We start from the raw sequence: 13501 nt of genomic DNA on the forward strand, positions 1-13501 counted from the left end.
GGCTTCAATTTTAAATTCAATTCATATTCAATTCATATTCATAATTCAATAGGTGACTTCAGGTGATATATGACTACTCCAATTCTAAAAACTGTGGCAAGCATTAAAGTTGCAATGCGCTTTTAGCTTACATTACATTGTTTGCTGAATATGTATAGAACTGTAAGCTAAATGTGAATAGAATTTAGCCAAAAGGGCATCGAAGTTTGCATTATATTCGTGAACATTTGTAAGGCCTGGGACTTTTGAAGATCCTGCCCTTTTGCTGTTGGGAAAGCCGTTCTCTCCAGTTGCTGGTCTGAACTGTGCGGGACAGTGAGGTCTATGGGGAGTGGAGGGGAGGGGGAGGGGGAGGAGCAGTCAGATTGATATACCTGTTCGAGCTGAGACTGCAGGCGATGCACCTAGTCATTATTTAAATACCGCACTTGGCGCTGCCTGCCAGTCTTCTGCTGCGAGGGATTAGGGTTTGATGTGACCACACGCCCGTCCAACAGTTTGAGAAGCCCGAGCCGGCGTGCCCAGGGGATTATGAACGCCTTTGGACAGCAGGTTCCGCCGAACGCTTCCCCACACCAGCTCCCCAACACACAGGAGATCCTGGACATGGCTCTGTACTGCGACAACTTCAGCATGTACCCGCAGAATCTGCACCACCACCATCCTCAGCGACCCTCTGCTCACCCATCGGGATATGGGCTGGCCGATTACACGTCCCCGACCACCAATCCTTACCTCTGGCTCAACGGGCCGGCCATTAACTCTCCTCCTTATCTTCCAGGGAGCCATGGAGCGGCTTACATCCAGTCCGGGTACGGGACGGGCCAGCGCCAATTCCTGCCGTCCCCCGCTGGGTTCGGGGCAGCCGAGCTGGGCTGGCTGTCTCTGCCCAGCCAGCAAGAACTTTTCAAAATGGTCCGCCCTCCTTACTCCTACTCGGCGCTCATCGCCATGGCCATCCAGCACGCCGGCGACAAGAAGCTGACGCTGAGTCAGATCTACCAGTACGTGGCTGAGAACTTCCCCTTTTACAAGAAGAGTAAAGCTGGCTGGCAAAACTCAATCCGCCACAATCTCTCCCTCAACGACTGCTTCAAGAAAGTTCCCCGGGACGAGGACGATCCAGGTACAGTCTGCTGCCAGCTTGGCTCTCCAACTCTGAATGTACTGAGTGAAAACGCTGCAACGATCCGACAGAATCGTGACAAACGTTTTAAATGCTGTTATTGTGTGTGTGCGTGTGTGTTTATATATATATATATATATATATATATTATATATATATAGAGAGAGAGAGAGATAGATAAATGTCTATATATATATATATGAGATGCTTGATACACACACACACCCACCCACACGTGTGTGTCTGTGTGTGTATGTGTCTGTGTGTGTGTCTCTGTGTGTGTGTGTGTGTGTGTGTGTGTATATCAAGCATCTCTTGTATGTTATTCAACTCTCCCAGTTGGTTTCCATCTTCTTGTTTTAAGGGGATAAAGTGGTTTTGCCACCAATCGCTTACAGCGTGCCCCAAATGCGGTCAGGGAAGTGGAGCTAATAAAAACATCTCGAAGTAGATTTGCGATTGTAATGAGGATGTTTTTACAAAATCTGGTGCTCGCAAAAAAACTGGATAAACTACTTGTCAAAACGAAACCTATTTCAGATGAAATATACCTATTTCCGTTTAAACCAGTATTTACTACTTCCCTATTTCAGGTGAAGTTTGTTCTTCCCAGGCTGCAGTAGGATGCGATGGGGATATGTAATGTGTGTGTGTGTGTTTGTTTAATGAGAGAGGGCAGGGGGGACTCTTTGATCTCATCAGCTGCAATCTTACAATCTTCACGCTTACCTTTACCCCCATAACTTGGTTCAAATTACATTTCTGCTTCTGCATTCAGGAAACTAGGATAGGACGAGCGTCAACGTTTTGCTTGATGTTCAACGAGTTCTTAGCACGTCGCTCGGTTTAAACGTTGACGATCCTTGTTTGTAATTCCAGGTAAAGGTAACTACTGGACCTTGGATCCCAACTGTGAAAAAATGTTTGACAATGGGAATTTCAGGAGGAAGAGGAAACGCAGATCTGACACCACAGGTTCCAGTGGTCACGTCGCTGGCGATAAGACTGACGACGTCAATGGTGGAACCATTAGACCTTCAGACACAGTCAGTGCCTTGGGATGCACTTCCCCAGGATTGGAGAACTCTCCCGGCACTGCGAGCGATTCCAAACCCTCGCCTCCACCAAGCGTGCAACCCAATTCCTGCTTCACCAACTTTGGGTCTCACATGAGTTCTATGATCAGCGGAAGCAATGGGATGAACAGGCCGGTTTCCTCGGGCGGACTGATGGGAGACTTATCACAGGCCAGGCAAAGTCTATCCGGACTCAGTTCATATTCACCTTCGCAGAATTCAATACACAACATCGTCGACATCCACAATCGTCTGAATTACTATCAATCTACTGTTCCAAATCACCAAAGTGGACTAAGCGCCCCTCTATGCAACTTCAGCGTCAATAATCCTATCCACAGCAGAGAGGGGACAGAGGTTTAACAAGAAACAATGGAAATACAGAGTGTTGAAAATCTTGATAGAAACAGAGAAAATACTGTTTTGACATTTTATATATATATATATATATATATATATATATATATAATATAAAATAACGATGTAACTAATATAGTTAGTGTAGTTTGGTACGGATGATTTGTTCTCATGTGTTAAAGTGCCCTTATTATTAACGTGGAGGATTAATACAATTCTGTTTACTTTTAACTGGCCTTCCGTCATAAGTCATTTGTTTACACGAAACTATGCAAAATGATTTTAAAAGGTTGGATTGTCAAGCGAACACTGTTTCAAACATGTGGATGGAAAATAATGCACTGTGGCCCATAAGTACATTAATTTTGCAGATGAATGCGTTATGTTTTCAGCAGTCACAGTTTTTTGTCGCACACGGAGGGGTAAATTGTTTTGAAGTTTTCCGAATTAATATTTAAGGATGTACTTATTCGACCTTGCATTCACTAAACAGCTTAAGTGACCTGCGTATATTTAGCACGGTGATTTTGTTTTGTCTGATAATTTGGCACCGTCCTGCTAAAGTTATGTCGCAACGTGTCACTGGTATCTACTGTATTGAATCTCACGTTCCTTTCTTTTCGATTTACAAATTAAACAGTTTACCTTATTTAAACAAGCATCTTGTAGTTTTCTGTTGAACACAGTTTATAAACTAGAATTAAAATATGGACGATAGACACAAAAAGCTGGGTAACTCAGCGAGACAGGCAGCATCTCTGGAGAGAAGGAATGGGCGACGTTTTGGGAGGACACCCTTCTTCAGAAGATAATATGGAAGTTCTAGAAGTTGCGCGACAAATCCTGAATCCTTATTTTTTAAATATATCTTCAATTAAACTGGATAGTGTAACAATTCCGATAGACATCATCAAGTTTATACCCAGGCTTTGACCAAAGTTAATTGATATGATTCCTCATCAAAAACTTTGAAGAAGTTCTCCTCCTCAAAAAAACGTTCCCTCCGTAACTCCCTGGTCCACTCGTCCCTTCCTACCCAAACCACCCCATCCCTGGGCATTTCCCCCTGCAACCGCAAGAGATGCAACACCTGTCCCTTTACCCCCCCCTCCCCCCTCAAATCCATCCAAGGACTCAAACAGTCTTTCCAGGTGAGACAGAGGTTCACCTGCACCTCCTCCAACCTCATCTATTGTATCCGCTGCTCTAGATGTCAACTTCTTTACATCGGCGAAACCAAACGCAGGCTCAGCGATCGTTTCACTCAACACCTTCACTCAGTCCGCCTAAACCAACCTAGATCTCCAGGTGGCAGAGCACTTCAACTCCCACACCCAGTCTGACCTTTCTGTCATGGGCCTCCTCCAGTGCCATAGTGAGGCCCACCGCAAATTGGAGGAACAGCACCTCATATTTCGCTTGGGCAGCTTGCAGCCCAGTGGTATGAACATTGACTTCTCCAACTTTAGATAGTTCCTCTGTCCCCTTCTTCCCCTCCCCTTCCCAGTTCTCCCTCTTCTTTGTCCCACTCCCCTGACATCAGTCTGGAGAAGGGTCCCGACCCGAAACGTCACCCATTCCTTCTCTCCTGAGATGCTGCCTGACCTGCTGAGTTACTCCAGCATTTTGTGAAATAAATAACTTCGATTTGTACCAGCATCTGCAGTTATTTTCTTACACTACATTGATATGGTTGTGATAACTTTCTGATTATCAATATGGAGGGAGGCTCTATGTCTCTCGTTGGAATATGCATGGCCAAAATGTTGCCCTCCGTTTGCTTTCCCTCCTGCCCATTTCCCTCAACAGACACTGGCTGACCCGTTGTGGGCCCCTCCCAGTTGTGTTTATGCTCAATATTCTAGCATCTGTAGTCTTTATGGCCAACATGTTATTATTTTAGTTAAATTGGATATATACACGATATGAATTGTTCGCGTATGAAAAATGATATACAATTACTTGAAGGCGGTCATCTAGTTATTTACCTCTTAGGCAAACAAAGTGATATTCTCCAGGTATTAAGCAGCGATAAACTGCTAACTCTCGCCAACATATATGCCTGTACACAGTTGATATTTTTAATTATTTCAATCTCTAACGTTGGTTTCTATTTTGACACGATAGGTTTAATTCACAGATGTAATTTTATTGAATAAGAAGAGACTGTTTTTTAAGTATTCTTGCCCAACGAAGGGGAATAACTTAGTTTTTTTACGAACCGCCGTCTCTCCGTTAGTGAATTTTCGCCTGTTTCACCACAGCGTGAGAAAGAGAAACAGAAACGAGGAGATGGGATGCTCCGTTGCTTGAAAGCGGATTAACTGCAAATTACTAAAATGGGAATGGTGATTTCCTACTGAAAGTCTACCCGACGTTTGAGAATGTTAAAAGTGGAGAGGGACAGCTTTGAAGTTGTGCCACCTTTATCTTATTGGGATCTGACCCGTAAATAGTAAGCCAGGCATTTTTCTGGTCTCTCGGCGATTCACCCAGGCAAATTCGCACTGTCCACTAATTGCATAATAGTTCTCACATTTATTTTTATCCGTCTAATATTGATATTACTGCAATAATTTAATCGTGGTAAAAGTGTCAAGTTGTATTTGTTTAAATGCCACAGACCCACGTCATCGTCAATTAAATTAGTTATTTGGGTTTGACGAAGGAGGATATATCAGTCTGGTGAAATTACCCGGAACTGGGTGTGTTTACTTTGGACGAAGCAAATAAACAAAAATTGAAACCGAATCTTTTGGAGAGAGCCCGGCTCAGGACACGCAGACGTTTCGTATTTCTTTCACCTTGCGGCGTTGTGCACAGAGCCACGCTGATTAAATGTAATCGACGCTTTACCGACGCTACAGTTGTGAACCTGTACTTTAGAACGAATAAAAATAGAATTACAGTGGAAGTATACGTTTTAAGATGAAGGAAAAACTCAGATTAACCTTTCCTGTTTGGACCAAAGCTGTACTTGAATACGTTGGGGTTACCCGCGTCCCGAATATTAGAATTCACGCGTTGGGTCCTCTGTAGATACGATTTCATCGCTACCTATGATCAATGATCAGTCTGAAGAAGGGCCTCGACCCGAAACGTCGCCCATTCCTTCTCTCCTGAGATGCTGCCTGACCTGCTGAGTTACTCCAGCATTTAGTGAATAAATACCTATGATCGATATTTATTTATCTTTAATCGAGTTTCAGTTTTTCAAGTATTATTTGTCAAATGTCTGAATCAGTCCGGATCAGTCTGAAGAAAACCCTTGACCCGAAACGTCATCCATTCCTTCTCTCCAGAGATGCTGCCTGTCCCGCTGAGTTACTCCAGCGTTTTGCGTCTATCTTCACTTAAGCCAGAATCTGCAGTTCCTTCGTACACATTTTGTTAAACGCATGACTGAAACTAAAACCAACAACTTGGATTTGTGTAATCTCTATCAGAATATTATGGAAAACCTCAGACAGACAGAGGTATTTAAGAGATTTGATGTCCTGAAATGATTTACCGCATTCTCAATTATACAGACATGAGTTCTGATTGTACTGACTAATTCATAATATTTTAATGAATTCTTTATCAACGTATGTACAATATTTTAATCGGATTCCTTATAGGAACCGATAAAGTACATGAAATTAAAGATGATATGTTATGCTTTATATAACAAAACATACATGGATGCAGGTAAATATATACGATGAAACGTTGAAGGTTACTATAGACATTGAATCAATTCATTTCATTTGTAGGAAGGAACTGCAGATGCTGGTTTAAACCGATATGCTGGAGTAACTCAGCGGGACAGCGTAACAAAATGCTGGAGTAACTCAGCGGGACAGGCAACATCTCTGGAGAGAAGGAATGGGTGCGTTTCGGGTCGAGACCTTTCTTCAGACCAGAGTCAGGGGAAAGGGAAACGAGAGATATAGACGGTGATGTAGAGAGATAATTACACGGACCAACAAGAGACAACTTGTTGAACAAACACACCGGACCCATGTTTATTCAACGATCGGTTGAGGTACAAATGAAAACAACACATTTCATTTTATGATACTTTTCAATTTAAAAAAAAGGCCCGGCACACTTCAGGTGAACCCGGTCAACTACCAAAAATAGACACAAAATGCTGGAGTAACTCAGCGGGTCGGGCAGCATCTCTGGAGAAAAAGAATAGGTGGCGCTTTGGGTCGGAACCATTCTTGAGCCCCTCGTCACTACCATTTCACTTCGAGCTACGATATTGAGATATTAGGATATCTCGCCCAATGCGTGGGTAGAGAGGTGGGTATAAGGAGCGTTTCGAAGGAGGGGAGCAAGGTAGATCGTTGGAGAAGTGCTTGGAGTGGGACTTCAGGTGTAGGGACCAGGTAAGTTTTAGATCCGCAATACCTAATGTGCGCTGGAACACAGCCTACATGTGCTCGGACATTAATTGTATTCTTTGGGGAAACTGGACATTTGCACGGGCAGGGCATCAGCGACTGGCTTTAGCTACTGATTTTGAAAAGTTTAATCGTGCGTTTCATGTAATCCGAGCCTCTGCAGCGCGGGTCTTTAATTACACACTTTACAGAAACAGATTGAACTTCTTCACTTAAAAATATTATTTAATGTATCTAAAATAATACACAAGGTTCTGAGTGGCAATTCTATCCGTACATATTTGCTTTATTGTATTTGACACTCAGTGGCGCATCCTTATTGTAGATTTGTAAATTTCCCCGGTGTGGGACGAATAAAGGAATATATTATTATGAATTTCGCTTTGGATTATGATTCAATTTAACTTTTGGTGAATAAAATAAAATCAACGTTGTGAGTAATGATTCATTCAGTTTGGCGTTTAACTTACTGTATTGATGTGAATGAGTTGGAGTCGACAGATGCGATGAAAGTCTTACTGCCATTTTACGATTAACTTCATTTCTTAAGAAAATAACAGAACGGTAATAATGCTCCAATATTTCAAACGAGGGGAAACACGTGGCTGAGGAGGAATCATATCAATTAACTTTGGAAATACTAAATATTGGAACCGATAAGTACAATTTCTCTTTTAACTTCTTGTGGCGTTTAATGTTTTGATTGTTCCGAACTCATCCCACTCAGGGAATCAATGGCCTGACTTGTCCGCTGCGCGCTGCAGAACAGAAGAAGTGCTGGTGTAATGTACTGTCTGCTTGTCACTTCGGATAAAGCGGGTGCGAAGCGAAAACTCAAAAGCCCGGTTCGAAAGTTCAGCTCTACACCCTTGGCTACCGATCACCACGCACACATATTTTGTTTTCTTGCAAATTGATTGGATTATTTGGGTTCATTTCAGAGTTTGCCATCCCTTCTAATTAAGGACGCAGCTCTTTTTTTTTGTTGCTTGCCGCTAAGAGGCCGAGTTTGAGAGCAATTAAAAGCCAAATAACCACCAGAGCGTCCACGCGAACCATCTCGGTGCAAACACAAACCTTCACAGACTGGGAAACAGACTGGTAATCGCGCTGGAAGATAAAACCACGGTGGCAGTATTAATTTATAGAAGTTTGCAGAAAAATAAGATAAATCGGGCAAGGGCAGTCTGAAGCCAGATTATTTTAACCTCTGTAATGAATTTTGATAATCGACCATTATATTATTTTAATATGCTTTATATTGTGGCGTTATTAAATGTTAAACGTTTTAATTAATTTAAATGTCCTTGTGAAGTAAGTGGGTTGAGTTTACACATCGAAATGTCAGACGTGTCACATCATCTGTTAAAAAGAAATGTTGCCCAGTAAAATCATATTAAAACGGCGTTACTTTTGTAAGTTTGAGGCGGGGCGGCGGAACGCTTAGTCTGGCCTCTCTGCATGGAGAGAGGGCAATGGGTAATCTTTCAGTTTCAATATTCGCAGTCACAGAATGCAGATATTCTTTCGATCTCGTTGTCAAAAATCGAAGGACAAATATTGTAAACTGTATTAATCAAAAGTTGTTTGTTTTTTACACACGGGGATAAAGTTGTTTGAATGACCGTTCTCTCAAGGTGCATATTGTATGGCGGGTTGAAACGGAGATGTTCCAATCTCCTTGAATATCTCAGCACGAGTGCGCGCATTGGGGAGTTATTACTGCGATTCAAGCCAAATACTCCTAACCTCGCGTCTGGGAAACGAATTAAACCACTCAACGCACCCCCCCCCCCCCCCCCTTGATGCAGTCAGCAGGAAGAAGGGTCCAGTCGGCCCTTCAAAAATTCACATGCAATTTGTTTTCTCGTAAGCAAGAAAATATTACGCCCATTAATTACACAATGCAGAGAAGATGCGATGTGTCTCTTTACGGATCACCAAGATAAAGTGTTTGTCGTGGCAGAAAATGCCAACATTGAAAAACATGAAAAACACGTTTTGCTCAAATATATGAGGAAATAATTATTTAAAAGTGGAAAAAGTAACAAATTTGTGTTTTTTCCCTGCTGTATCATACATAGCAGACATTGTGAATTGGACTTGCAGATATGGAGACGTGGGGAATGGGGTTAGAGGGATTGTTCTGACAGCTGCTCGAGTCCCTTCCTCCAGGATCGTAAGGAAACACGAAACATGACAGCAAATGCAGCATGTCCACCCTAAAGACCCGACGGCAGAAATAGAAGCACCCCTCTCTAAGACGAAATGATGAAGCATCGACAATTTAAATCGTAAGCAGGGCTTACTTTGCATTCTTTCAGCAGCCAATAGACAAACTGTTCGCCCTGAAACCCCCCAGCAGTAAATAGTTAAAAACGCATTTCTAATGTAAGTCGTACTGTATGAACGCACTTAAAGATTTACTGAGACTGTAGAAATCGCCAGTTGGCCAAAGTCAACTAATGTCTCGAATAAGCCGCCCGTGCTAATTATCTATGTGGAATATAAGAATGACATTCGCCGTAAATGTGAGTCCTTAACTGTTTCCTATTTTCAACTTTAACTGAAGGTAGGCACAAAATGCTGGAGTAACTCAGCGGGACAGGCTGCATCTCCGGAGAGAAGGAATGGGTGACGTTTCGGATCGAGACCCTTCTTCGGACTGAACTTTAACTGCTCTGGGTAAGCACTAGACATTCTTCAAGACATGAACCTTGAGAACAATCGTGTTCCCATAGCCTGGTATTCCAATTTTTGACAGGGGAAGAAGCATTTTCCTCGACAATATCCACCTTGACAAGAGGAACGTATCCAATACAACAGTTCTATAAATCAGAATTCGGCACCACGAAATAAAACCCGAGAGCGTTGCAAGACCCATCGTTAGCGGTTGTTGTCATGGAGGAAGAGGTTTAATAACCTGACCGAATTATGCCACTGCATGTCGTCAGTCATCGTATTTATCATTCATGTTATTTGATTGTACCACATTCTCTTGCTTCGTTGACAAAGCTAAAGGAAGTCCACCTAAGTTGTCCAATAACGAACGGAACATGTCAGATATTGCAGTGTAGTAAAATATGGAGGTGGGCTGTAAGTGAACAAGAACACTCTCAGAAGTCATTTTAGAAAAATTGCTCTGGCTACCTGCTCTCATTCACCTGAGATACTTAGAAATGAGACAGAATTCACTGAAAAATATTAGGTGGCTACCCCACTGGTTAACGTGTACTGTCCATATCATTCAGCCAAGCTTAAACTGGGTTGTCCGATTGACGAAGATCATGATAATCTGTGTCTGCTCTGATTACAACTGGTCTTTCCCCAGTCTACATGAATTATTTGTTAAACTAAAGCAAATTCTCAAAGACGGAAATAAATCTGTAAATGAAACCGGAACAAATCTATTTCACTGTCAGAAGCAGCAACAATCGAGTCCATACCGAGGTGTTACCTTTTCAACACCTAAAACCTAAAGAAAGCTATACTTCAAATGTCATATACAGTAGATATTAAAATCATCATCCCAATTCTCCAATGATTCCCCTTCTCTACTTTGCAACCATCTCCCCATCTCCAGACTTCTGCTGGATGCAACATTAGTTCCACTAGACTCTCCCACTAGTGGAAACATCCTCCCCACATCAACTCTATCCAGGCCTTTCACTGTTACTGGATTATATAATAAAGGTAGACACAAAGTGTTGGAATAACTCAACTCAGCAGGGCCGGGCAGCATCTCTGGGGAACATGGAGAGGTGATGTTTCGGGTTGGGACCCAAGAAGCCTCCACTGAGAGCTCAGAAGCTTCTGGCGACACCGTAGAGTTGTGCAAGGGCGGATTTGGCGGCGGCTGCTGCCAAGAACGTAGACTGGGCGAGCCTCCCGTGGCGAAGTGTGGTGAAGAAAGGACTGTTGTGGAACTTTCTGCCACAGAAGGCAGTGGAGGCCAATTCACTAGATGTTTTCAAGAGTGTAAGATTTAGCTCTGAGGGCAAACTTCTTCTTTCGTGTCCATCATCTATGTTTCAAATATTCGGCCAGGCTCTTGCACAGTGGACAGCCTTCCCGTTTGCCACTGTTAAATCTTCCAGGCAGCATTGTTCACCAAAAAGTGGGGATCTTAGTAGGTGTGGCATGGATTTCTTAGGGCTAACGGAATCAAGTGATATGAAAAGAAAGCAGGAACAGGGTACTGATTTTGGGTGATCAGTCATGATCATATTGAAAGGCAGTGCTGGCTCGAAGGGCCAAATGGCCTACTCCCGTACCTATTTTCTATGTTTCTTTGTTTCTATGTTTCTATGGGTTTGTTATATGTTTCTTAGTTTTTCTACATTGGCGATTTTGTTTACCATGCCTTTACATTCTGGAACTTCTTCCAAAATTGCTATTTCACTTCATATTTTTGAAAGCTTCCATCGAGCACACATCTTCTTTTTGAATTTACAAGAGCACTATTATTTTTTTCTTGCCAGTGCAGAGATTATGGGTAGTTAGTTCTGTGTCAGTTAGTTATTGACAGAATATTCAAATAGAATTTAAAATGTACCTTTAACAATTTCAACTTGTACTTTATATCATTAATCTGATGACAAACTGTGATGCATTTATTGTTACAGTATTTGTCTATTATAGATATAAGATGATTTATATCTTATAGACATGAAATATTTTGATGTCATATATATGCATAAGTATGAACATTTAATAGCAAAATTATTATTCATAAGCAATTTATGCCACAGTGAAGAATTTCTAACTAGGAAATCTTGCTGGTTATCTATTTAATTATTATTTGTGAATTTTATCTAATACATATCCAATTCAATTACGTCTGGTAACCACTTTGGCAAGTGTAAGTAAAATGAACTTAATTGTTAGGAAAATAAAGTGTCATTTTATATCACAGATCTACATTTGGTGCTTTATACAAAATAATATGAAGTGTCCTGAAATGCCAACCTGCACTTGTTATATCTTTTATTTATTTCCGTGACAATTCATTATTCAACATTGCAATTAACAGTAGAAAAAAAACTTTATTATTACAGTGCACAGGACTATTAGAGTTTATCTGTGTTTCCTTGGCCGTATATTTAGTATAGCAAACTGCGAGTTTAGTTTTCTATTTTGTATGCTTCACTGCTCTGCAGTATCCCTAAGGCTACTTTACCTCAGCACCGGAATTGCTCTAAACCGGGTCTGCTTGACTTGGTCCTGGATAGGTGGATTGGAGTTTTGTTTTTAACATGCCTGAGGGTCTGGGTTTGGCTATATATCTCTGGACAGGGGTGACACACTAAGAGTGTGAACCTGTAATACTTTAATGAAAGGTTTCAGACTCAGGGGATCAAGACCAAATAGAGGAGCTCTTAATTACAGGGCCTCAATTCTGCATGCTTTTCTTCAACATTGTAATCTGCTAAAGAGAAAGGAACATTCTTCTGCTCTTGATATTCACCTAATGCTCAGAGAGGGGAATACATGAACAGCAATGTTAAGAAAGGTTAGATGTCACACCACGGGCTAAACAATGGAAAAAGACAACACTTCCTGAAGTTGTAGTGTTAGGAACAAGAGATCACTGCAACTAAGGGTCACCATCCATCTCAGATGTCATGGGCCAGGATAGACACTATAATCTGCAGATTTCCTGTTAAACTACAAATATGAGAGATGAGTTTATTGCTTCAAGTTGTGGATTTGAATTATGGTACATGTCACAGTTGTCTCTATCAGAGGGCATGGGCCAGACCATTTACAGGAGTATTAAATTCTGCTATTCAGCAATCTGAGTATGTGTCAGTGCACCAAAGAAAGGATTAATTACATTATTTCAGGATTAATTTCATTAAACCACAGGTTACTCACTAAACATGATGTATTGAAGACTATTTATTTTACCTAAGGTGTCCAGAATGTAAATGATTTTTGTTCTCTTTGCTTTATACTTTACTGCATTAAATAACCAACTGGAAATCTGCTTTGCGAATCTGTACTAGTTTGCGTTCAGTATTAGTTTGGTTTTCAAAAAACCTTATAAAAATGTTTGGAATATTGCTCTTTATGAAGTTATCATTCAACTTTCTTTGTTTTCTCATCTATATTGGTTGAAAGATTGCAGAATTTTTTTTTTTATACGTAGACATGCCTCATGTGTGGATATTTCAGACCATTCCCCCTGTGCTATTCCAAGTCCCAATCTAGAGATATCAGATTTAGTGGTCTTGGACATCCACATTGCTTTCCGGCTCCAAACTACTTTCCTAAATCCAGGTCTCAATTTCAGAAAAGAACTTTGAATGCATTCTATAAGTATTTCCACATATGTGTATTGTTATTAATCTTAATCCCAATTAGCTTCTGGATAGTTAAAGTCCTCTATTTTTGTGGCCTTAATTAATTCTGTAAAGGTCTCTGAATTGTTGATGAATCCCTTCTATTTTTTCTTGTTACTTGGTAACCCATAACAATAATGAAATGTAGTTGTTGAAGTCTGTTTTATTTTTCAGCATCACTTTACAATTGTAGGTTGTATAGGATGA

The 13501-nt window shown here is 41.2% G+C and overlaps 1 protein-coding gene across 1 annotated transcript; it reads left to right on the top strand.

Moving 5' to 3' along the window:
- The first annotated feature begins 531 nt into the window (after positions 1–531).
- Positions 532–2565, top strand: foxi1 (forkhead box i1). Its single transcript, XM_078412863.1, has 2 exons — positions 532–1126; positions 2006–2565. Exons 1-2 carry the CDS (start codon positions 532–534, stop codon positions 2563–2565), a joined length of 1155 nt encoding a protein of 384 aa, XP_078268989.1.
- Positions 2566–13501: the final 10936 nt, after the last annotated feature.

Source organism: Rhinoraja longicauda, chromosome 16, assembly GCF_053455715.1.
Source record: "Rhinoraja longicauda isolate Sanriku21f chromosome 16, sRhiLon1.1, whole genome shotgun sequence".
NCBI classification, from domain to species: Eukaryota; Metazoa; Chordata; class Chondrichthyes; order Rajiformes; family Arhynchobatidae; genus Rhinoraja; species Rhinoraja longicauda.

Coding starts and splice junctions, on each gene's coding strand:
- foxi1 (XM_078412863.1), top strand. CDS start 532: ATGAACGCCTTTGGACAGCAGGTTCCGCCGAACGCTTCCCCACACCAG. Junction 1,127..2,005: donor CCGGGACGAGGACGATCCAG/GTACAGTCTGCT, acceptor TTGTAATTCCAG/GTAAAGGTAACTACTGGACC.